The 26,161-nt window shown below is 39.0% G+C and overlaps 1 protein-coding gene across 11 annotated transcripts in view; it reads left to right on the top strand.

The window, feature by feature from the left end:
- usp54b (ubiquitin specific peptidase 54b) overlaps positions 1 to 26,161 on the top strand; it is a 109,426-nt gene that overhangs the window by 61,408 nt on the left and 21,857 nt on the right. For 7 of the 11 annotated variants that reach the window (XM_079594799.1, XM_079594802.1, XM_079594800.1 and 4 more), the window contains exons 4-15: positions 3,842 to 3,976; positions 8,664 to 8,777; positions 8,865 to 8,942; positions 14,774 to 14,890; positions 17,891 to 18,037; positions 19,342 to 19,491; positions 19,584 to 19,755; positions 20,983 to 21,159; positions 21,316 to 21,931; positions 22,469 to 22,596; positions 22,720 to 22,878; positions 23,933 to 24,052. In XM_079594799.1, coding sequence (XP_079450925.1) covers positions 3,842 to 3,976; positions 8,664 to 8,777; positions 8,865 to 8,942; positions 14,774 to 14,890; positions 17,891 to 18,037; positions 19,342 to 19,491; positions 19,584 to 19,755; positions 20,983 to 21,159; positions 21,316 to 21,931; positions 22,469 to 22,596; positions 22,720 to 22,878; positions 23,933 to 24,052 — 2,113 coding nt within the window. Of the gene's footprint in view, positions 1 to 3,841; positions 3,977 to 8,663; positions 8,778 to 8,864; positions 8,948 to 14,534; positions 14,646 to 14,773; positions 14,891 to 17,890; positions 18,038 to 19,341; positions 19,492 to 19,583; positions 19,756 to 20,982; positions 21,160 to 21,315; positions 21,932 to 22,468; positions 22,597 to 22,719; positions 22,879 to 23,932; positions 24,053 to 26,161 lie in introns of those variants that run through there. The other 4 variants (XM_079594801.1, XM_079594796.1, XM_079594798.1 and 1 more) reach the window with 3 other exon arrangements.

Consider the following 26,161-nt stretch of genomic DNA (forward strand, 5'->3'; position numbering starts at 1 on the left):
CGAACGTTCTAAAGCTGCTTGAAAAGAAGTAACTCTTCATGCCTGCAAGTGGCAGTAGTCTGTATTTGTCCCTTAAAAAGGGATATCAGAATAAATAATACTGGTTTTACAAACTGTATACACTTGCTTACCATTTTGTCATTTTATCACTTCTATTTTTCCAAGAACAGCAAATAATTCTTGCCTCGATGGGCTTTGCTGCCAATTCAACATACTCAATTGTTTGGAAAGCCACAGATGTGGGTCCAACTAGTGCCAATGGTGCGGCACATACCTCAACTAGGCTAAAATGCGTTAAACGATGACCCAACAGTGGACTTGGTGTGTCACGGCTTTAAGCTGAAAGTGGTACCCTGTCTGCTTTCTGTTCTGGCTTATGGACACTCCACGTGATGCAACTTTCAACATCAGCACAGTCTGCTGATGTCCTCGCTCACTGTCTGTGTGCAGCTCTATTTTCGTGTCTGCGCAGACAACAGCGCATACGCAAGTGTTCAGTAGAGTATATAATGAAATGAAAATAATGAAAATGAACAAAGACATTTGCATTACTGTTTTCAACCCTCTTTTTTACCCCAATGACCATTTGGAGTTCCTAAAGGCACAGATAGTGATCAAGGCCTGTAGGCCAGTATGTGTGTACTTCGGGGGTCTATAAATTGGCACACCTTTAGTACGGTGGGGGAAGTTTTAATTATCTGATTGGTCAGTTTGAACGTCTCACATTTGGGTTTTAGCACATGGTCAGGGAAAGGATAAAAGATGATTGTAACGGTTTCTCTGTCTCTTTTATTCTCTGGCTCCCATTCTTGGCGCACTCTTTCTTTGCCTCATTTCTTTCTCTCTTACTCTCTAGACTCTCTCTCCCTCTCTTTCTATCTCTTAGGTAACATTATACATATATGCTGGGTACAATTACAATTGGTATAAGTTTTTATCATCTCATACATCTATTTTGTAACTATTTTAAGTGTAACCATAACCATATTGTCATTAAACCCTTTCAATTACAAATAATGTGCTAACTAGTTTTGATTTGGTATTGACTGTGAAGTGTTACCTATTGCAATACAATATCGTCACTCTCTAGCAACGCTCTCCCACGTATTAAGCTATTGCAACTGCGCTTATTTCCGTCGTTGTAAGTAGCAGTGGGTGGTAAGAAATGTACAGTTTTCTACCATCTTGCTGACAACGTTTCTTTAGTCATTCGGCAGTCTTGCAGCCTGAACCCTTGCAGGAAATCCACCCTTACAAGTCAAAGACTTTGCTTGTCTAAGATCACAAAACCTGTGTTCAACAGTTGTTTTTCTTCTTCTTCTTTTTTCTTCTACATCAGATCTGAGTTTGTCGCAACTTGCAAGCATGTGAGGGCGTGTGCTGCTGTCCCACTCTCTCTGAGGAGAGCGGAACAGAACTGCAGTTTGGTTGGGCACTGATTGCCCGAGTGATATATTTGCTGCGTACACACACCAGACTTCCAATTGGCCCTTATCTGTTCTGAGTGTTTCATCAGCTCCGAGAAAGAGAGAGAGAGAGAGAGAGAGAGAGAGATGGGGAAGGAAGAGGACATTAAAATATGTCCATAGGTGAAAATCACTTCAGGCTCTTAGCTGGGCTGAGCAGTGTGTGATTCGAGCTGCATGGGGAAATGATGCAGTGGCTGAATTTTCCTCTCATCGAGTTTCCTCAGTGGGGTACATAACCCTCTACGTCTGTCCCTCCCACACTTTCTCTCATTTTCTTCCACCCTCCCTCCATTCTCTTTCTTTCTCTCCTTGGCGCAGTGCAGTCATCACACTGCATTACCTGTTCCAGAGCCACCGGCCTGTCCCGCTCAGGGAGAAACCCCCATCCCACCTTCAAATAGGGGGCTGCCTTGGGCACTGTGCCCACTGCATATATGAGGGTTTTAAAACTGCAGTATGTGTGTGTCTTTGCAGCCGCAGCGAATATTTGCCTTTGCACTGTGAGTTTTGCCCGAGTCCATTTGTTCAGCTTATCAGGATGTCCTCTGGTGAGAGAGCATTGTGTTGCAGTCATTGTTCATTGAGTTCAATAACAGTGCCAATGCTGATGGACAGGAGAATAGATTCCACCGCAGGCATTTAGGACTCTGCATTTGTTTGAGCGTTCCCTGTTAATGAGCTCAGTATCTTAGTTAGATGTTTTCCAACCGGTGCTACAGGGATGAGCTTGTCCAATCGAATGACTGCACAAAATTTTATGTTTTGAAGAAGTTGGCATAAATCTGTTTGAATGTATGGCTGTGTTGCAAAACGCAGTGAGCTCTCTGTACGTACTGCTTTTATGAATGTTAAAATTTCCACAGTGTTTTAAAACCTTGTGAGCTCACCTACCTAGATAACATTTTTGGGGCCATTTGAAAACTCACTCTGTTTCAAAACTACTGAGCTTATACTTGCGCTACGCTAATGTAAAAAAGTTTGGGATCGTGAAGATTTTATTTTATTATTTAAATTTTTTGGAAAGAAGTTTATACTTTTATTCAGCAAGTATCCATTAAACTGATCAAAAGTGACAATTAAGACATTTATAATTTTTAAAAGATTTTTATTTTGAATAAATGTTGTTCTCTTGGACTTTATTCATCAAAGAATACTGAAAAAGCATCATGGTTTCCACAAAACTATTAAGCAGCACAACTGTTTTTAACATTGCTAATATAAGAAATGTGTCTTGAGCACCGTATTAAAATGATTACTGAAGGATGTGACACTGAAAACTGGAGTAATTACTGCTGGAAATGTAGCTTTGCCATCACATGAATACGTGAATTTAAATATATTAAAATAGTAAACAATTAATTTAAATCTTATTAATACTTTACAGTATTACTGTATTTTTGATCAAAGAAAGCAGCCGTGGTGAGACTTCTTTCAAAAACAATCTTACTAAAACATTAAAATCTTACTAAACTTAATGTAGTGTTGTATTTTTGGAAGTTATTGGATATTTCATGCATTAGCTGTTTTAAAGTCTAATGAGCTGCCTACCTAGACTACATTTTCGACATTTTTGGAAATGTTCCAATATTAGCTGCTTAAAAGTCTAGTGAACTGCCTACTTATACACGCTTGAACATTTGCTGTTTCAAAACACAATAAGCTTCCCATTTAGATAGAATTGGTAGGGAACACTAGAACATTTTCTTGACTTTATTGGACATTCAAATCTGTTTAAACACAAGCTGTTGAAATTGTTTAAGTAAGCTTCCTACTTACTATTTGTGGGCATCATAGACACATTTTGACATACTGTAGAAGTGCACGGCTGCCTAAACATTTGTATATATATATTTTTCCTTTTTATTCTGCTAACGTAAGCAATTTTAAATGACTATTTTGCAATTGTAATTGGCTAAATAAATAAATAAATAGTATTGCATTAGCTTGCTTAAATAGCATGTTTGAGCATTTGTTGTGCTCCAGAACATAGTTAGCTGCCGATTTAGACAGCAGTTTTGCTGTATAGATGTTGGCATGTTTGCTGTCCTTCAAAACCTGCTGATCTACGTAGCTAGACTGCATTGTTGACCATCATATACAAAAATACTTTCTAAGGACTAAGTAGGCAAGTCACTAGGTTTTGAAACAGCCTGTGTGTTTGTTTATTGATTTCTCCTAACAGAGTCTGTGATTGGTTGGATTGCAGTGTAATGTCTTTTACAGTACAGTATGTCAGCCCTCCTCTCTTGATGTGTATTTTCTCTCCACATTGAGCGGGCAGGCTGGCGAAAGCTGTTGTGTGCGGTTGCGTTTCTTAGTTGCATCAGTTTCTCTTTCTTACTTTGAGGTGCTGTTTCCCTTTGTGGTTTCAGAGCATCTTCGCCCAGTTCCAGTTCAGCAGTGAAAAGGTGCTCCCATCGGACGCTCTGCGCAGCGCTCTGGCCAAAACCTTCCAAGACGAGCAGCGCTTCCAGCTGGGCATCATGGACGACGCGGCTGAGTGTTTCGTAAGACTTTTGTTTTTATCCCCATCTCACCGCTTTTTTTCACGCTTTCTCCTAATAAGTTACTTTTCTCTTTTTGCTGACACAGTGATCAGCTATACCCGTCTTGCCTCCTCTGTTCTCATCCCCTTTGTCTCTCTCTCTCAGGCATATCCTCTTCTCACCTCTCCTCAACCCTACTTTCGTCTCTCCTCGCGTCACCTCTCTCAGTTCTGTCTATTTCTGTTCCTCTCTTGGATTTTGTCAACCTTGATCTTAGATTCCAGAGATGTTAGGTGTTGAATTTCAAGCACTGCTGCTTGTGCACATCCTTGTGTGGTTTGAAGAGTGGTAGAAATGGAAACATGGAGTCTGAGCAGCGTAGGGAAAATAACTCCGGAGAAAGGCTGACAGCTGAAGTTTGACAACTTTAATATTCATATATTACTGAAAAATATGTTTTGGCGATGTGCATGACAGGACATGTTGTCATATTTTTGATAAGTGAATATGAATCTAAATGTCTGGCTGATAGGATTCTCTTAGAATGCAATGAGACTTTTAAATAAAACCATCTGAGGTTGATCTATATTTAACTGTGAAGTAAGGGATGGTTATATTTCTTTCTATTGTTGGGAGATAGCTTTTGTCTTACATGATTTTGTGACATGATCTTATGTCAATTCTTTATGTGAACTTTGGTTAGCTATGTTCCAAGATCTAGTGAACTGCACTGTTTTTTGACATCAAAAAAACACAAAAAGTACTTGTAGTTTTTGACACAAAAAGTACTTGTAGACTTATATTTGAAGATATTGCACCAGATAAAAATATTAAATCAAGTGACAATATACCCTTTTTCCCCCCAGAATTAACTTGGCAATTCTGAGACATTTTGCAATGAATTTTTTCTTGTGGAGATTTTAATGAATGTGTTGTGTAAAGCCAATTTCCCCAAGCAGAGTAGCCAAACTTTTAGTTCATCACATGAATTATGATATTTTTCTAGTATCTATTGACAACCGAATCCTTTTGTCATCATTTCTTATATCACATTATATCTGTTTTAAAATGTGAAATGCTTAAAATGAATTTTGGTGCTTTATTTCTTTAAAATAAATGGCACTTATAATGCACCAAAAATTCCTACATTTTTAATTGTCAATTTTTTTTTTTGCCGGGCCACTGTATCTTTCTCGGTTGAGGTAATTCTGGAATGCGTTGTGACAAGCTCAGTAAAAATGGTCCAATTAATATAATTTATTCAGCACCTTTGAGTAATTTGATCTAATTAAAAGTGACTATTTCATGCAGTATGTGTGCTTTATGTATTTTATTTGCTCTTTGTGCACGAAGATATTAGCTTAGCCACATGCTAGCCCCAGACTAACTTGAACTATTCTGTGAGTGAGTGGTAATGGAGGTTTCATTTGACAAACATTAATGGAGTTGCTACAAAATTAAGCAGTTTCAAGTCATTCTAGTCTAGCCTTTATCATTCTTAGTTTTAGTTTAGTTTCTTAGGTTTCAAGTTTTATAATGTATCATATATCAAAAACATTTTTATTTAATTTGTTTCACTACATTTTTTGCAGTTTAAGTTTGTTAGTTACTATTTTTATTCAAGGTAGCAAACATGTTTTCATTTAGTTTTTAATGGAGTGTTTTAACAATAATAACACTGCTTCAAGCAAGATGTTTTCTTGCATTCAAAAACAGACGGTTTACAATACCACAATACCATAGAAAAGGTTCATATGGAACACATTGTATGTAAGGTTGGGGTATGTAGACTTTTGCAACAGAGCTGTTTTTTTAAGTAGACATTTAGATGTATGGCTATGAACGTCATGGGCTTTACAGGCATATGACAGCAGGAGTTGACAGGCATATGAATGGGCCCTGCTGTTGCTTTAGATGAGCTCGGCTGGGATCATTAAGGATGTGGAAGCTTTCTATAAGGTCTTCCTGTACTCCCCCAACCCACTCCTCTAATCCCCAGACCTGATTATTTGGCCGCACCTGATTAAGGACCATAGATTGTGTTTATCTCACATTTATGTCCTTAAAGGACACACCGCATGAGCATCAATACAGATAATTGCTTTTAAGCAAATAAGCGATTGAACGATCATTCACGGGCGAGTGGCTGAGCTGTCCAATCAAGATAGCTCGCCGAGAGACCCTGTGATTGGCTCCATCTTAAATACCCATTTATATTCAGCCAGTACTGTCTATGTCAGGTTTTTTTTTCCTCCATAGATATGTGAATGCAGCTGTGCTTACTCATAAGGTCACAAAAGACAGCATCATCAAAGTGTTATTTAGCTCAATTAGCACCTCGTCTGCAGTTCGGTAACAAAGGTCTGTTTCTGTCGCGGGCTCGTTATTTTTAGCCGAGGATCTGTTGAATGGAACTGCCATGATTTCTCCCATTTGTTTGACTGGCGCATTTGCGAGGCAGATGTAGGCACGGGGCCAAAGCGCTCGTTGTGCCATCCGTCTCCACTTTTAGACGCCAACCCCTTCCTCACGTGAACCAGACGACAGGCAGTACATTAGCGAAATGCCAACTCTTCATTTCTGCCTCGCTCCTCTGCACATCTGCACCCCTGCATAAATAGCTGCGTTATTATCTGAGCCGGAAATGAAACGCTCCACACACTAATGATTTGTTGTGTGATACTCAATGAGAAGTGTCTCGCGGCGGGCATGAGATGTGATATTTTTCAGAGTGAAAAATTAGTTTGAATGCAATGTGTGAAGAGTCTTTATTTCCGAGCTCGGTGAACTCAGAGTTATTAGTGTTGAGATGTAGCTACTGTAACTAGTAGCAACAGTACTTACTTGACTGTATTTTTTAAATGTGAGACAGCTTGACTGTTTAAAAACCATGTAGATTTCTGCAAGAGTAGTATGACATAATGCTACTTTGCTGATTTTGATATGATATAGTGCAGAAAGCTTTGTAGCCAAGGGAAATTGAGAAGTTGTCCAATTATTCTTGTATTAATGAACAATATATATTTCAAACATAAAAAAGGTTTTTTTTTTATGAAATGTTTTACCAGCTTGTTCTTTTATTAATTTTTTTTCACAATATATTTCACTTGGTTTTGGTATGTTGCTATGTATTGCAAATTGCAAAGAAATTCACATTCTTAAGAGTGACTGCAGTGTCTGAAAACCTTTCGGAACCACTGTGTAGAAATACAAGAATGCATTGCAACATTCCCATCCAAAATGACGATGTGTGAGATTAATACATTTTATTCAATAGCAGTGTTGTTATTGTTATCTAAAACTAAGCTATTAAAACTATTTCCAATAAAGCTAAAATAAAATAAAGCATGAATAAATAATAATTACACTTATATCTTAATTCGAAATGTTGCCTTGTCAACTGAAATAAGTTTTAGAAGTACTGAAATAACTAAAACTAACTGAAATAAAAATAAAGCTAAATATAGATATTTACAAAATGAATAAAAAAATAACAAAAGCACATACTAAAACCTAAAATTTAAATGAAAACTGAAAATATAGAAATAAAAGCTAATTCAAATATCAAATATCATATAATAGTAAACAAATAACACAACCATAACACTGTTCGGTAGTTTTAAATTAGTTATATAAAAAATTAAGTTTAATGCAATATATGTATATATTTTATTATGTATAATTCTTATATATGTATACGTTCTCAAAACCACATGCTAGCACTCAAAATATTTAGTTAAATGCTGCTATTAGAATGTTATGTTGACAGTTCATAAACGAGGGAGTTCGTATTAGTTATATTTAGTGTTCATATTTTTGTACATTTCATTTTGTCACCTTTATTATTTCTGTTAGATCTGATTGCAAAAAAAAAAAGCATGTTGTTGTTATGTATAAAACAAATTGTTGCCTTAAATAGATTCAATGAATCTTCTTTTCCTCAGTAACTTATAGTGTAACTAAATACTTTTTCAGATGAGCAGCTTGAATATAGATGAAGTGTTTTGAGGAAAATGGAGTAGCATGTAGCTTCTCCAGCACTGGTGGTTATACGGGTCTTGCAGGGGTGGTTCGTGCTGTTAGTGAGATGAAAGGAAGGGAACGAGAGATTTGATGTATGGTCTTATTCACCTCTCTCACTTTCTCTCCCACTCCCTCGTTCACCCTGTATTCCTTTGTCAGGAACTTGCAGTGTGATCGATTGATTTTAAATTTGTTCAGCCAGGGAATCAAAAGGACTCTTATGAAAAATAGATGTGTTGTTCTCACTTGATCAGATTAACGTGAAGTGAGTGCTGACAGAGAAAAATGAATATAAGAGCCGGACCACACAACTCACTGTCTCTGATACACACACACACACACACACTCGTTCATGCCTCACTGTTTAAATGCTGTAGGAATAGCCAACATTATACTGCACTGGCACTAAACATCTTGTTCCAGAATTGTTTATCAAAGCAGGATCAAAGACACACACACACGCACACACACACACGCGCACACACACACACGCACACGCACACACACACACACACACACACACACACACACACACACACACACACACACACACACACACACACACACACACACACACACACACACACACACACACACACACACACACACACACACACACACACACACACACACACACACACAGTTACCAGAAATGATCCAACCGCTCAGTGTTTGTTTTCTCTAGGAGAATCTCCTGATGCGGATCCACTTCCACATCTCGGATGAGACCAAGGAGGACATCTGCACGGCCAAGCACTGCATCCCACATCAGAAGTTTGCCATGACACTTTTCGAACAGGTTGGTGAGGGACATCATGTGTTTCTTTATTGTATGTTTTATGTGGTTCCTAACATTTGTTATGTATGTGTTTCTTGTCTCCTCCAGTGTGTTTGTAATAATTGTGGAGCCACGTCGGATCCTCTCCCTTTCATTCAGATGGTGCACTACATCTCCACCACCTCTCTCTGGTAAGTGGAGGACCACGGTGTCATAGGTGGTTTGCTCCTAGAAAGTATTTAGCTCTGTTCTAAAACCTAAAGTGAGGCATCTCACTGCCTATTCTCTACATAGACAGCTGCTTTCTTAGTCAGCATCCTAAAAGCCTTATTGGTGACTGATTTGTAATGCTTTACATAGGCAGCAACTCCTCTAAAATAGAGACTCATTTTCAATGTTAGCATGTTGTTAAGCTGATTAATTTTTTTAAAAGAATTTAATACTTTAATTTATCAAAGATGCATTAAATTGATAAAAAGTGAGAGTAAAGCTATTTATAATATTTCTGTTCATTTGAACATTCTATTCATCAAAAATCCTGAAAAAAATATATATACCGGTATATATATCACCATTTGCCGAAGAATATTAAGCAGCACAATAATGCTTATAATAAGAAATCTTTTTTTGGCTCTAAATCAGCATATTATAATGATTTATGAAGAATCATGGAGTAATGACTGCTGAAAATTCAGCTTTGCTATTATGGGAATGAATTACATTTGTCAAATTTTCAAATAGAAAATGGTTATTTTAAATTGTAATAATATTTCTCAATCTTGTTTTACTGTACTTGTGATCAAATAAATGCAGCCTTGTATTAATTTTAAAGAGCTTGTCATAATGCATTCTAGGATTGTTATCTTTGTGAAGGATGTTTAATTTGGGTAAAATGAGATTAAGCTATGATTCCTTAAAATGCCGTCTACGTAGGCAGCTCAGTATGTTTTGAAACGGAGCAATTGATTAGCCATTTAGACTTAAACACTTTAAAGAACCGGAAGTTGCGACCATCTCTAGCTCGCAGCAGTCTTATGCTTGGAGGGGAGTGAGTAAGGATGCTCTACCTCGGCCAAACTGATGTCATCAGAGAAGAAGCACCATTTCATAGAGGAAGTACATTTTTTGATTTCTGACCAAAGATTATGAAGACAATTTTTTCTGTGGATTTACTTGCACAGATTAATAACGATTTATATACTTAATGTGCTCTAACAAACTAAATGGGGTCAATGTTGATTTAATGCAGACTGGAGCGAAATGAGGTTTACATAAAATGGAAGTTGCAATAGATCTTTCTTCCCTATTGTGAAGTATATCTCAGTAAAATGGCTTTTCGATCAAAACATTTAGGTCAGGCCTTGATTTTGTCCATTGGAAATTGATTGGATCATAGGATTGTTGTGATGCTATTGCTGTGATCTCATGTGAGTGGGAACTTGTCCCGCCCTCACGCCATCAAACAATCATCAGAGAAGAGAAGAGATGTTGTTACAACTTACAAGGGAAGTTATTTTGATTACAAATTATGAGGGCACATAAATAAAAAAATGAATGATGTGCACTGATAATATACAATAAATACTGCAATATTCCATAAAAAAAAAAAAAAAAAACGGACTCGTGGTGACTTTAAGCGTCTTACTCAAGATTCCAATGCTAATAGCACCCGTCAATCCGACAACCTTCATTTGCCTCCGCAGATCTTGAACCTGAAAAAAAGATCTGTGACCATATTACCGCCAACTGTCCTGCACTTCACTGTGTTTTGGTTCAGTTTGTCTTGTGCTGCACAAATGATGGATACTCTTGCGGTTGAGGGTGATCTATTGAGACTTAGTGGGGTGTGTGTACGCCGTTTAGTGCTGGAAACGGACAATTGTGGCTCTTTTGTCACTTTGATGTTGAGTGAGGGTTTCGATTTACACATCACACTGGAAACTGAAGGTAAGGGAGCAATCCACAGTGTTTATCGGGTAAGTGAGCCACCAGCTCCAGCTGAATGCTAAAGCCGACCTGCTAGGCTGGAATGAGGCTCTATATCACAGGTTATTAGCTGTCATCGTACATATCAGACCCGTGAGAGCCATCTGCTAGAGCTGTGTACAGGAAACGTGCCCTCCGCAAACCCCTCCCTCATGACCTATTCTCCCACTCTAGTGTATGTATTGTTACACACACATGCAACCTTCATCTGCCATGTTGTACGTCTTTTCCTCTCTCTATCCATCCCCATTCCCCAATATTCCCACATATAAAACCCTCATATATGTTCACACACCTACTCTTAACTCTTCCTGAAACGTTGTTGCCTGCTGTACAGTATTTCATTCTGAGAGCTTCGCAACACATCTGATGTTTAGACCTCGATAAGACCATTTCTCCAATAAGAAAGTGGACCGCTGAGGACACAGATAGGACATTACCCATCAATCCCTGTGGAATCTTGTCCCCAGCACACTCTCTAGGACATCAGAAAGAATCACTATTGCTTTCCAACACTTTCACTTTCTTGTTTTGATATGCATTGCCAAATGATGGAATAGCCACTATTGGCTTATTTATTAAGACACCCTTCTAAGGCATGGTCGTGTAGGTCGAAGGTAGAACCGAGTGTTGTTAAATGGGACGGACGAGTGGCAGTAGCGTTTGTACTTGGCTTTTATGAAAGTTACATTCAACTGTTTGAAAACAAAACGGCAATTTCTCTCAAGAAAATCCTGCTCACTGGCGCGCAATGAATTCTGGGGTAGGGTAGGCCGCGAAAGGTCCATCTGTTGTATCCTTCATTGCCCGGGAAACGAAGGATGCATTTCGAGGCCGCATTTGAAGGAGTCTTCGAATTGGGACACAGCTATTATCACTGAGCATGTAGGTCAGGGTCTTCAACGATACAGGAAGCACTTTTATTAACATAAATCATGCAAAATTGGATGTTAAAAACACATGAAAGACACTCAAGGATCTGTTGCGACTAGAGAATACGAGCGGTAATATTTCATCTGGAGCTGAAAGCGCTTTTCTGAAGATTCTGCTCCACTCGCTTAGTCCGCTCAGGACCGTTCACTCAACCCAGAATGCCCTTTGTGATATGCTGGTTTGAGAATATGTAAAAATAAGCAATAGGTCTAAGGTTATGGAGGTTATATAGTTTTAATGAAGTTGCGAACCTTCATCAAGGTTAAGAATGAAGGAGAAGAAATTGAAAGGGAGTGTGAAGTTAGAATAGATTCATTTTGTGATACACTCACAGCAAAGTTCTTTTTCGTTCTTTGCTTCCGTTCTTTGCTTAGGGTTAAAAAGCAGTTTGAAGAACCTACCTTTGCAGTGATATACTGTTAAAGGACATCCCGCTCCACTTTCGCTCACATGCACTGGCTGTGCTCACATGACAGGCTGGGGAAAAATAAACAGATCTTAAACATTCTTCAATGATTTCTGTATCAGATACAAAATAATCAATTCTCCAGGGTAGGGTTGCACCAGCCATTTGTAAGTTTTTACTTAAATTAGAACGTAAAGTCCACACTAGAGGCTTAGTAACTACTAGCTAGTTTGTAACGCTGTACTTTATTCAGGTGCACCATTAGTTCTAGCTACTAGGTCGTAAGCTCTCCGTAAAGTAATGCGTAGACGCATAATATGATGTTTACCCTCAATGATTCATAATATCATAATATCAATTCATAAATGCTTCAAATACGAATTTCAGTTCCTTGATTCTAACTTCTTTTGCCTTATGTAAATAATGGAAAAATAAGTTTTCATTAAAATGTGACACTTAATCATGAATAACAGCAGGTATTTTATGCCTAAATAACAGTCAGAAAATGTATTTGTAATTAAAAAGGATCAATAAATAAATACTGATGTAAAAAACTTCTGACTGATTTTATTTGACATTCACGACTTATGTTGAAAATTCGCTAACAAAATAATTAATTCACATAATGTTCTCTCTCTTAAAATGTAAGCTAGTGTAAATGTCAGCATTATCATATATGTCTGAAGTATTGAAGTCGTTTGGGTAAAACAACAGCTTATTGATGCAATTCACTCAGTCTGCTATTTTATTCCTGGTCGGTGGCTTCTGTAAATATTTAGTTTATGCGTAGATTTACGCTTCAACTGAGTTTAATGGTGCAATGCAAAAATATACTGTATAGTATTGCGTAAGTTGTAACTTAGTCCCCCTTTACATCAGAACTAGGCTGTTGTAACTTTCGCACAGCTGGTGCAACCGGCCCCAGGTCTGAATGCACATGCAGAGTAAATGACTAAATAGTCATCAACCTTTACCATTTCACACACAGTTTGCTGGCTTTGCATTGCACACATGCATAAACAAGCTGTCTCTCTCCTCTCTTGGCTTCACACAAACACACTCTTACTCCACAGTAAATCGTGTGCTTTGCCACGTGGCCGTACGGCAATAAATTATAGTGCAATGTGTTCCCTCGCTTCTGGATGCAGGTACCCCTGTACGGCTTTGAATTCTCACACAACGGCTTTAATATGAACACACGCACTCTCAGTGGGAAGCCACGTCCACCTGCATACACAAACACACACCAGAAAGCAAAGACTACGCAATATGCTCAAAATCCTAACTCAAGCGTTTTTCATCCAGAAACAAAGCTGTTAAACCAGGCTCGCACATATCACGGAAAACAATGGAACCCATAGGATTTATGTATTTCTCTCTTTTCTGAAACAGATTGGACAGGTTTATCTGTATTGAGAGGATTAAATTTGTCATTCTAAAAGAAGTGATGTACAGTTATATACACTATAAACCAGGCATCTACCTATGCATGGCACATTTGGGTTTCTTCTTTCAAATGAAATGCATATTAAACTTGTTATCATGTACATAATTTTATTCAAGGTTTGTTTTCATTGTTAGCCAGGTCGCATTTACATATAATTTTAATCGTGTTATTGGCACTGCATACTTTTTAATCTTCAATGAGCATAAATAGGTAACTAACTAAATGGAAACCTGAGTAAATATTATATATATATATATATATATATATATATATATATATATATATATATACAGCGGTGGTGGTTTAGACCAGAATGGATCAGAAATTTTCTGTAACATCACGTAGTTTGTAAATCCACCATAAATTGTGCAAATCGTCCGTGTTACCATTATGTGTCACCCTGCAAAATGGTAATATTTTTAAGATTTATGTCTGTGATAGCTTATATAGATGGATGAATATGCAGGGAACATGCGAGAAAAGAAAAAAGATGATGCCATCCACCCTCTTAACAGAATTATTAATGTGTTGAATATGATGAGCGGTAATCTGAAATTATAAACACTGCATGCTAAACAATATGAAGAGCGATTCATGGTCAAAGTGGCTATTTTTAAACCTTAACAATTGAATTGCAAATAGAGGAGTACGTTTTTCCGTGAAAAATAACATATTAAATGTAATTCTCAGTATGACCGTCATTTCCAAGTAAAGCACTGAATAATGCTGAAAGTAAGACAGCGAGAGAAAGGGTAGACCTGTCTGTCTGATCTAAATTAGTGTCTTGCGTATAGGTTGTATTTAGCCCTTAAGGGGCTGTCTTGGCACATTTCCTCCATGCGGACATGCTGACAGACGGTTCATGTGTGCAGATATGCTGCTTGTCAAATGGATGCTATCACGCTTAGCTTAAGGAAACATTAGCCAGTAAAGTACGCTGATTTCTGTGCAGGCCTGCGGCTCTTGTCCTGATGGAGACCATGTGGAGATGGAACAGAGATCGAGTGCTGCTACATTAGTTTCTGATGTCTTCCAGGGAATAGTGATCTACTGACGATGTATAACATCTGTGTACTGTAGACTTTGTAAGGTTTTTTGAGCGGCTGAAAATAATGGTGTAGGTGTACCACTTAGTATTATTATTCTTTCCGTTATAGTTCAACATTAATGTCTGTAAAATTGTGTGTGCATTTCCCATCAGTGGTGTTAACACTGGTGCTTGAGGACACATCTGTCTCTTATTCCCTCTGCTGCAGTAACCAAGCTGTGCGAATGCTGGAATGTAAGGAGAAGCCCACACCCGACATGTTTGGAGAGCTTCTCCGCAACGCCAGCACCATGGGCGACCTGCGAAACTGTCCGGTGAGAGCACGCATACACACCTATCTATCTACCTACTAATTACAGTCTATCTCAGCCTTTACCAATTGTTTTTCTAATAGTTTAATGGTGTTCCATTTGAAGAATTTGAGTAATAATCAGTGATTGGCCATCTACAAATCAGTGTGCAACACTTGAGAAAGTGAAACATGAGAAACATGTGGTCAGTTTAATTGCTAACTCAAGGAACTGGGATGGCTGACCAGAGAAATGTTGAGAGGAGATGAAGTCAATATCACAAGAGAACAAGATTATATTAATTATTATATTCTCGCTGTTTTCATTTGTGAGAAGAAAGACACTGTGGATCTTGAGTATATGGAGGACTAGGAGCAAGTTTGTCATGTCTGCATAACAAAATGCATCCATTTGCTAATCAAAACTAGCCCAATCAGGGCCAAACTAGTCCAATCGGGTTCCAGGGAGGGGTCCCCCAGTAAACATCTCGTTCCAGGGGTTAGAAATCACATCGAAGAGAGGGGTCACTTCAACCCGCTGACTACAAAAACTACCTGCGGCAACCATGTAAAAATTGGCTAATTCCGCAGGAAAACCATGGACTTGGCAAAACTGACTAGGAGTGATCAATGTGTTATTCTTTTTTTTTTACATAAACCATTAATGGGCATAATATAATCTGTTTATTTAATTCATATTTAAAATTGTAGTGAAATGCAATTATAAATTCATAAAATCAATTTTAGGTGCACATTTGGGGAAAAAATTGCTATTTGCTTTTCGTCCATGTGCCAAATGCTTATCTTCGTAGTTGTTTTTCACCCTTGTTTTTTTTTCATTTGACCCTTGGATGGTTCACTCTAATCAGTTTTTAGCTCTATTTTTTATTTTATTTTTATTTTAAGAGGACCCCTACACCCACATGCCACTCAAAATGCAATTTAAAATTTGCATTGAAAAATCTGTTTTATTTACCTTTGTAATGATTAACATTTTAAGACATTAATTAAATATTAAATATGTCTGTTAATTAGTCTGTTTTAAAAGTTATATATTTCCATTTTGTATGTTTGAATTTAAAAAATTGATAGCGTATTCCTTTTTTTTTTTTTTTTTAAGTCAGCATAAAGAAGAAGAATACAGAATTTATTTACAGCATACAGAAGTTGCGATAGTCTTTTCTTCCTATATCCTAATGAAAATGTGGGGCGGGACTTGATTTGGTCCACTGGGAATTGATTGGATCGCTGTGGTTGCAATCTCATGTGAGTGACAGCATGTTTCGCCAGTAAACACATCATCAGAGAAGAGATGTTGCTGCAAGAGAGAGGGGAAATTAGTTTGATTAAATATATTTTTTACAGACAAATCATTTATAATAAATACTGCAATATTACATAAAAAACAAGAATTATTCATTTTTGACTTTAAATGTCCATACAATTACAGCTATATTGGAAGTTGGTTACCTGTGGCAATGTTAACATTTACAGTTTAGTACATTAGCTTGACCAGTGTGTAATATTGTCTTGTAATATAGCCTAATTTTCACCATCTTTAATCAAATCCCATTGGATAAAATTAAGTCGTGCCTACATTACTTCAATAACGTTGCCTAGTTTGATTTTGTTTTTGCCTAATAACTTGATCTTCACCCAAAGTGTAATCGTTTTTCAAGCCACCCATACACGCTCATTTATGCTCTGCTGTTCACATGGAACCATACAGGCCATCTGTTTTTCGCCCGAGAGGGTCTTTTGCTCACTACTCCTATGTTCTCAACAGACGAAAGACCCCCAACACACAACCACACACACACACAGTCCTGCCCTATTACACACCAGCTGCTGATCAGCTCTTACCACACACTGTGCATCCTCACCCCGCCACAGGAGGTCGGCTGATTTCATCATCCCAAACACACTCCAGCATCATTCAGCATGCTTATGGAGAAACCCATGTCAGCGGCTGAGCCTACACCGTACCAAATCAACGAAATGCGTCCAAATGAATTTGAGCGGAAATCCACGCCTTCATTTCCAGTGATTTTCCGTTTGTTGATTCCCTGAAATGACTTTATTGAAATGCAACTGAGATCCCGGTAGTCTGTGACGTCACTGCTCTTTAGAAGCTTAGTCGTCTGGCCCTGAAAGCATGTGTTTGTCTGGATTCCCAGCACTTGGCAGGACTGACCGCGGAGCCGAGGCTAACAATGATCTCTAATGGGACACTGTGTGTCTGTCCCAAATCTCAGCAGTGCTGCCGCTGCTGGTTGTCCAATGGCTGCCTCACTTCTGTGTTTGTCTGTGATGGAGAGACAGAGGCCGAGAGGACGGTTCTGAGAACTGGGCTCTTTGTCTAATCCCTTCCTGCCCAGTTCTGGTGCCAGCCTGGTGCCGCCCCGCTGACGGCTCCACAAAGGCAGTGCTCGGATAGGTTTTTGTACGTTAAAGGAAGAGGTCAGGCTGGCAGTGGTGCTCGTCGCCAGAGCCTTTCTCCATGCCTGTTTCCGTATACTGCTGCCAAAAGCGCTCGGCAGAGGGCGGTGACTCAAAGAGCACAGCGAGAACATTGGGTGCTGAACATAAGGCCCTGCTGGAACGCGTTGCACTGTTTGAAGTGCTCTTTCATCTCTCCTTCACCTTTTCTCTCTCACACACATGCACATTCCAGAATTAATATGGAATTGGTCAAAGCAGTTTGAATGTGAATGCGGCCTATCGGAATGTTTGTTGTTGTTGTAACTCTTCACTTTTTGGTTTGGTTTTTGGAAACCCCAAGTATGAACACAAAAATAGTTTTTCTTCAAATTGTTCAGCCGTAAATGGATTTCAGATTTAAAGTCTTCATAGTAAAAAGTATTTTTCTAATTATTGCTTTTTTTTAACCCCAGTCATTCTAGGAGGCTATTCAAGTAATCTGGTGAAACTTCTATGTATCCATATCGTAATAAATCGCAGAAAAAATTGCTTAATATCGTGCAGCCCTAATCAAGATGCCTTCTTTTTTGTCTCATCGTTTCAGAGTAACTGTGGCGAAATGTTACGGATTCGGCGGGTTCTGATGAACTGCCCGGAGATCATCAGCATCGGCCTGGTGTGGGACTCGGACCACTCCGATCTAGCTGAAGACGTCATCCACAGCCTGGGCACGTGCCTGCGGTTGGGTGATGTAAGACTCATGCATGCACGGACAACACACTATTGCTGTTCCTTTTTGTTGCCACCTTAACGCAGTAACCTTGAGCTTCCAGCTCCCCTTCTCTTATGCACAGTCCAGGACAAAAGGAGGAAACACAGTGTACTCTTTGTCACATTCAATATATCCATAGCCCCACTAGTGTAACAGTGTCCTCACGTACTTCACACCAGGTTTGTGTGCCATTCTGAATTGAATCTGTGTCAAAATTATTAATGTAGCACACAGGGCGCAGAATTTGAATAAAGAAGTGAATAAAGAATAAATGGATTAATGCATATGGAGTAATGGCTGCCTAAAATTCAGGTTTTCCATTACAGGAATAAATTACATTTTAAAATATATACAAATAGAAAACATTTGTAATCATATTTCACAATTTCACAGTTTAGAACAAATAAATGCAGCCTTGGTGAGTATAAGAGGCTTCTTTCAAAAGCTTAAAAATGACTGATTATTCTGTATATGTATATATAAAATGATGATGTTTTTTATTATTATATTTAACAAATTAACATGAATGTATACATACATTACACATGTATAATATTATTATTATTATTGATATTATTATTTTTAATAAAGTGTTATCCCTATTATAGGAACACTTAATTTCCCAAAATGTTATTTACTCATTATATTAGGCAATATATTTACATTTTGATGTGATTGTTTATTTTTTATAAGGTTGCATTTTGTTCCATTTGGTATAAAGAAGTATAATTATATTTGATATAATATAAAACATGTTAAACTAATGAAAGTACTCTGTTGTGTGACTTGTGAGTCACTTGTGAGATTTGTTTTTATTGCAATTCAATGAATTTTGTCTTGTTATTGCAATCCAAATTACATCAGTTACATCCAATTTAACATCGTGTGTGTGTGTGTGTGTGTGTGTGTGTGTGTGTGTGTGTGTGTGTGTGTGTGTGTGTGTGTGTGTGTGTGTCAAATTCACACTCATGAATCGAAAGGGAGCTAATTCTTACAGATTTTTAGATGTTGTTTTTCATGGAACCTTGTTTAGAGATGCCTTCTCATGAACACTGAGTTCAACCTGTCGCTCAAACATTGAAATTATTCACATCATTAAGTCAAACTAAATATAATTGAATTTTGAATATATTAATTCAACTGTTAATTTTATTGTCTTATGATTCAAAACACGCTCTGCCAATGCTGACGAGTTAATGTTTAGAATGATTTAATGCCTCACTGCAGTTATTGCAAACTCTAAATCTGATTGGTCCTCACGGTCAATTCTCTCTGCCCTCCAGCTGTTCTACCGTGTGACGGATGAGCGGGCCAAGCATTCAGAGCTCTACCTTGTGGGCATGGTTTGCTACTACGGCAAGCATTACTCCACCTTCTTCTTCCAGACCAAGATACGCAAGTGGATGTACTTCGATGACGCACATGTGAAGGAGGTAATGACACGTCTGTCGCGAGCAGCTGATTCTGGTGTTTCTAATTGTGAATGGAGTCTGCGGTTAACTCAGGATGTACTAAACTGTCGTAGATTGGACCCAAATGGAAGGATGTGGTGTCGAGATGTATAAAAGGCCACTACCAGCCGCTCCTGCTGCTGTATGCTGACCCCCGAGGAACGCCCGTGTCATCGCAGGACATGCTGGCAGCGCAGTTAGACCTGCATCACAGCAGCAAGGCTGGCTATGACAGCGAAGACTCCGGTGAGGCTAAAAGGAAGTGAGAGGCGGGACGGAGAGGTAGAGGGTTAAACAAAAGAAACAATACTATTTATGATGTCTAATTCTCAGAATAAAACAAAGCAATACACATAAAAAACATTTAAATGAATTCCTTCCAAACCCATATGACTTTTTTACAGAATGTGGTCACTTTTTTCATGCAATTGCAATGAATGGCTACTGAAGCTTATAAAGGAGTCAAAAGTACCATAAAAAGTGGTCCATATGCTCTATTTTCGCATTCTTCTGACCGCTTTATAAACTGAAATTACTGTTGTTGTTGTTGTTGTTGTTTGTTTTTTGCTTTATTCACTAAAAATCTTGACAACTGTTTTAACTGTCCTTGGAACATTCATGAGAGATGTAGTGATGCCTTTTTAGATTTTATATTGAATCAGGTTCATAAAAATGTATCTGAATGATTCATTCATCCATTGGGCTGATCTGGTTAACGGATTAACAACTTAGGTTCACAAATCACTGACTCAGTGATGCAGTTACAGTGTTTCTTGAGTTACAGCTCAATGGAGGGGATGATTTTCAGTGAATAACAACGATAATTTTGTTCCATCTCTCACGCAAAGGTATAGTATGGCTTTAGAACAGTGGTTTTCAGCCATTTTGACTGCAAAGTAATATTCACAACAATATTCAGAGACCCCATGACTTCCCCCCCACCATTATTTTACTTCTGTTTTATGACTTTTCCTGGACTAGAAATAACACTTGGGCTTACTCATATTTATAGGTGTTTTAAGATAATCCTGATTCTTCATAAAGAAAAACTGTTGTTTAGGGGGTGAATTTAATATTTTTTTTTTTAACTTGTTTTACCATATTTTATTCCTTGAATTGTCTTTAACAATTTTAAGCCATTGAGGCTTATATCTCCGGACCCCTGGCTGAGAACCACTGCTTTAGAAGACTTGGATTATAGTGGACAACATTTATAGAGCTTTTACATCCAAGTCTGAAAGCTTCAGTCTGTATTTGTTGTCATTTGCATTGAAAAGTACAATCATACTTTGAATTTTCTTCTTTTGTGGAAGGTTTAAAAAATGAGATGAGGATGAGTAAATGATTACAGAATAAATCAAAAAAATGAGTGAACTATCCCTTTAAGATCTGGCCTTTTGCGCAGTTGCATAGCTGAAGCTAACTTTCTCTATTTCTAAATGCCCTCTCTGCTGTTGTTGTTATTGTCGTCAGGGAGGGAGCCCTCAATTTCAAGTGACACACGCACAGACTCTTCCACAGACAGCTGCAGCTACAAGCACTCTCGATCACACCATGAGTCCATGGCCTCCTATTTCTCTTCTGACTCTCAGGGAACTGTGGTGTGTAATCAGGACAGCAGCGGTTCCCAAAACAGCGTGGACACTGCAGGTACTTTAATACAAACATGCTCTCTAATATAAATGTCACCAGCAAATCGTCATGCTAAATCCAACTGAGAAGGCACGTGCCTCATCAAATTTGGATGCAACTTTCAAATATATTTATATTCTAACTTGGATAATTGTACAAGTCTGTTTTTTTTAGGGGAGGTTCTTAAAGACCAGGCCACTCCCCTTTGTACGCCAAGAACCTCTTCTACTGGCCATCTGCAGGATTATAAAGAGACTGTGAATATGATCCACAGCAGACCCCTCTCATCGTCCTCTAGTTCAGGGGTGGGCGGCTCGGAGGCTGGGGCTCGGTCGAGGGACTGGGAAGACGAGAGCACCAGCAGTGAGTCTAAGTCCAGCTCCAGTGGAGGGCGCTATCGGCCCACTTGGAGACCAAGGAGAGAGGCCCTGAACATTGACAGCATCTTCAGCCGGGAAAGGCATCGGCCGGCTGGGTACGCCACGCTCGGGCCCTCCCCGCTGCCGGAAGACCCGATGTCACCGGTGCACAGCGAGCTGGTCTCAGGGGCTGCGGCGGCGGGGGCAAATATTGTAGCAGCAGAGACTGGAGCCATGACCGATTGCTCAGGGTGCGTGTCAGAGACTGGAGTGGAACATCTACCGATCCCACCACCTTTAAGAGGCGTAGAACAGCAGCCTCGGCTCATCCAGAGGATGGAGAGTGGCTACGAAAGCAGTGAGAGGAACAGCAATAGCCCCATCAGCATGGACATGCCCCTCAGCGACAACCAGAGCACCAGTGCTCACAGGTATATATATTATATATTAAATATAAATATTGAAAAGAAAAAATTGGTATATTTATATTATATTCAAATAAATACTGTTCTAACATTTCTATTCATCAAAGAATCCTGAAAATCAATGTATCAAGGTTTCCACAAAAATATTAAGCAGCACAACTTTTTTTTAGCATTGATAATAATACGAAATGTTTCTTGAGCATGTTAGCATATTAGAATGATACCTCAGATTTCTGCTGCATCATATTTGATATTTTGACACAATGTTTCTTTAAATATTTTATGAAATATTAAGCAGAAGTAAGCAAGCATGTCGATATATCGAATTTACTTGATAGACATAGAATTATGTGATGGTATTATTTAAATTTTCACACAATGTTGGTTTATTGTGTATTGGCAACAAAATATCGAAAAAGCCAAATATTAACCATAAACCTTAATGCTGTAGTATAGGCCTACACAAACTGATTTACTACATAGACTCAGAGACCAACTTTCACGATGTCTGAGTATCAAGACATCTGCTCCACTCTGCCTTAGGGACAGCGGCAGTAAGAGGCCAGTAACTTCTGGGCCCTCCTGGCGCACAGTGCCCAAGTCCAAAAGCAGCAGTGCCATCCTGCAAGACCTCAAATCACCCATCTGGAGCAGCACTCCACTGAGTGTGGGTAAGTCACCGGCTCACCACCAGTCTTTGCCTTTGTGCATTATTAACCCACTATTGCTACAAGGTGTTCATGTCAACTTTGGACATGAATATTACTGTTATTTATTTATGTGTATGTGTGTAGGAGAGGGGCGCAGCGAGCTGGATGAATTGCAGGAGGAAGTTGCTCGCAGGGCCAGGCAGCAGGAGCTCCAGAGGAAGAAGGAGAAGGAGAGAGAAGCAGCGCAGGGCTTCAACCCCAGACCCAGCAAGTTCATGGACCTGGACGAACTTCAGCACCAGGGTAAATGCCACACTGGGCCAAACCGTCAGAAACCAAATGAAAAGAGATAGAATTTGTGTTTAAAGAGAGAGCTGACAGAGCCACAGCTTTGCATTATGAGCAATCCCTCTTGCAAAAAAACAGCTTAAACCAGCCAAAACTGGTTAGCTGGTCTCCCAGCCTGGCTAATCCGGTTAGACTGATGTGTTTAGATGGTTTTCTAGGGATGCACAATATATTGGTACAATATTGATTATCGGTTGCTATTAGAGATTTGTTAATTGATTTATTTAATTGATCTAAGATTAGCAAATGACTTCAGGCTGGTTTCTAAGGATGCACAATACATTGGTACCATATTAATAATTATCGGTTGATTTTATACATTTATTAATTGATCATTTTGACAGCCAGCTAAGCTGTTTTGGCTGGTCTGTTTTTATGGTTCGAGAGGGTTTTGGCCACTTTTTGCCTGATCAGGCTGACCAACCAGCTAAATCAGTTTAACACCAGATTAGCCTTGCTGGGAGACCAGCTAGACCTGTTTAAACCAGCTAAGACCAAACCACTTTAGGCGTTTCAAGCTTTTTTCTCAGCAGAGATATTTTAGAAGTAAAGGTTTACCCTCTACCCTCTTCTAATTACATCGAATCCAATGTCTTAGTATCTTTAAATAATAAAATAAATGAAATATCACTGTAATATCATGTACCGTCACTACCATGATATAAACATTGTAGATGAGAACCATAGCATCATAAAAATTCACCAATACACTCTGCAGTATTTTTTTTAATCAATTAAAATGCTACATTTTTTAATCTTAAAGCGATTTCCCTAGTCAGTGTGCATTGTGTGTGTACTTACTGTACATGTCCACTTGTGTTTATGAGTTGTGCTGGTGGTGGTCATTATACTGTGTGCACTTGTGTGTCAGTCGACATCTCCATTGCCGGTAAGCCGTGCAAACGTTGTGAGTGGCATGTTCCCGGGAACACACAGGGGCTCCTGCGAGCAGTGTGTGTGCGTGTATGAGTGTGTTCTCAGAGGCCTGGCCTTGGTGTGTTAATTGCAGGGAAGGGGGGCAGTTTTGAGCACTGCCTGGCGGAGGCTGACTCTCTCTTAGAGCAGTCGCTGCGTCTGGAGCAAGCTGGGGACACAGCTACAGCCCTGGCGCTCTCTCACCACGCTGTGTGTAAGTAATTCTAACCTGCCTCTGCTTGCTACGCCCAAATCCTACGCTATCTACTCGGGTTGCCATCACTTACCCAATATGCACTTTCTAGGTCCATTTAGTAAGAAAGCAGCTCCCAAAAACATACATGTCCTTGCAACACAACACAAACCCACCATTTTTACACTGCCTTTCCTTCCTGCAGCACCCTGTGTGTGTTTGCTTCTGTTTGTCTCTCTGTGTGCTGGTCTACTCGCTTATGTGTGTGGCATATTATTTGTCATCCTTATTTTTTGGTGTCTAGGGATGCACTATATTTGGTACTATATCAGTTAATATTTGAGAATTTTCAATTTATTTTTTTGGTGAAATTGTACATGCTTAATTGTACATGCCTATATTAACTTACTTTTTAATAAAAATAATATATAATGTATTTACTTTATTAATAAGTTATTGATAACATGAACATAATATCCACCGTATCTGTATTGAACAGAATTGTTTTTTATTTATAATAATTTTTATATATATGTTTATTTTATAATAAAATCTATTTATATTTATTGTATTGTATTTATTTTATTATTTTAATTTTTTAAATTGTTACGTTTTGTATTTTTTTATTTTAATTTGAAATTTGGTGCATCCCTATGTTTGTTCTCTCAGTGCTCTGATCTGAGTCACCATTTGCACAGATTTTCACAATCTGATTGGATGACTGGGAACGTGGCTCTGCCTGTTGATTGTTAATACCGCTAATAGTGGCGTGCTATTGATTTTGCCATTTGAGAGCCCCTGATCCTTGCCAGACATGCGCTCGGCTTTTGCCATTTGAGAGCCCCGATCTGTGCCAGACAGAGGCTGGAACAATTTTTAATCTTTTTTATTTTTTACATTTTATTCTGTGCATGAGCCCTCCATTTGGATCACCATTTGAATGGGCCTCACCCACACGCTAACAGAGCTTAAATCCGTTCTGGATTCACCATCATAACATTCCCGACCCCTATAAATCCCCTTTGCTGGAAGGATTGGATTGTGATTCTGCTGAGCCGTTGTGTGTGGATACTGCCACACAATCCTGTCTAAATCTCTCAGCACTCTTCAAATTAAAACAAAAAAGGTGGCTTTGTATCTCTCGCTTACCTGGAACAACAACGGTTTTGTCCGAGGTGCTGGCATACCTGCTTGAATGATTAATGAGCAGAGAACAATTTCAGCCATGCAAAACTCTCCACAAATCTATTTATACCGCTCGCAAACCACTATCCAGGTCTGCAAACCCTCCATCTCTGTCTCGCTTTGCTCACGGTGTGTGCGTATATGTGCATGCATGTCTGTGTGTGTGCGGCAAAACACTAATATGTGTAAAGGGAAGACAGCCTTTGTAAATATTTCCACTCTCCAGATCCCTGCAGCACTTTCACTGTCTCGTCGAGACAGATCTGATTCGGCCCAAAGCGCACACAGGCCTCTAAGATTCAGTGGCAGCCTTTAAGGTCATGCCTTCACTATATAAAAGAATAGTTTCCTATTCCTCTGGCCAAATGAAAGCAACACCTGTCACAACCCTGCAATTCATTATTGGTTTTTGTGTGTCCACGTTCGTATGTCTGTCCTGGCTGTCGCTCCTGCTTCCTGTGTCTTCAGTGGTGTGCCGTCCTAAAACTTTGCCGCTTTTCATCTCCCAGAATGCCGTCATCTCCTTTTCAACCCATTGAAAGCGATGCACGTCATCGGCAGTTAAAGCTAGCTCAGGCGCAGCTGGTGTTGACAGCAGTAAATGTTCTGATAATAGCATTTTTATGATAGGCAGAATTAATGCTAAACCAGACTTAAACGAAACAGGTTCAAGGGAACCATGGCAACACTAACCTCCCATGCGGTTTTCCATATAACAGCCCCAGACGGGAGAGCAACCAAATCAACTGTTTCCTAATGCAAACTCATTTTGGGAAGGCAATTAACAGTTAATCGGTGTGATGAATCTCAACATGTTGTTTAGTACACATTGTGAACGAGGGCTTAAAAGCTCAACCACAGTTGCTGGTTTCTCTCTCTTGTCGTTCAGCAGAGCAAGCCCAGTGCTTCTCCATATTATGGTCTTTCTGAACTCTGTTTTATGTC

Source organism: Phoxinus phoxinus (genome assembly GCF_949152265.1).
Source record: "Phoxinus phoxinus genome assembly, chromosome: 21".
Taxonomy (NCBI): domain Eukaryota; kingdom Metazoa; phylum Chordata; class Actinopteri; order Cypriniformes; family Leuciscidae; genus Phoxinus; species Phoxinus phoxinus.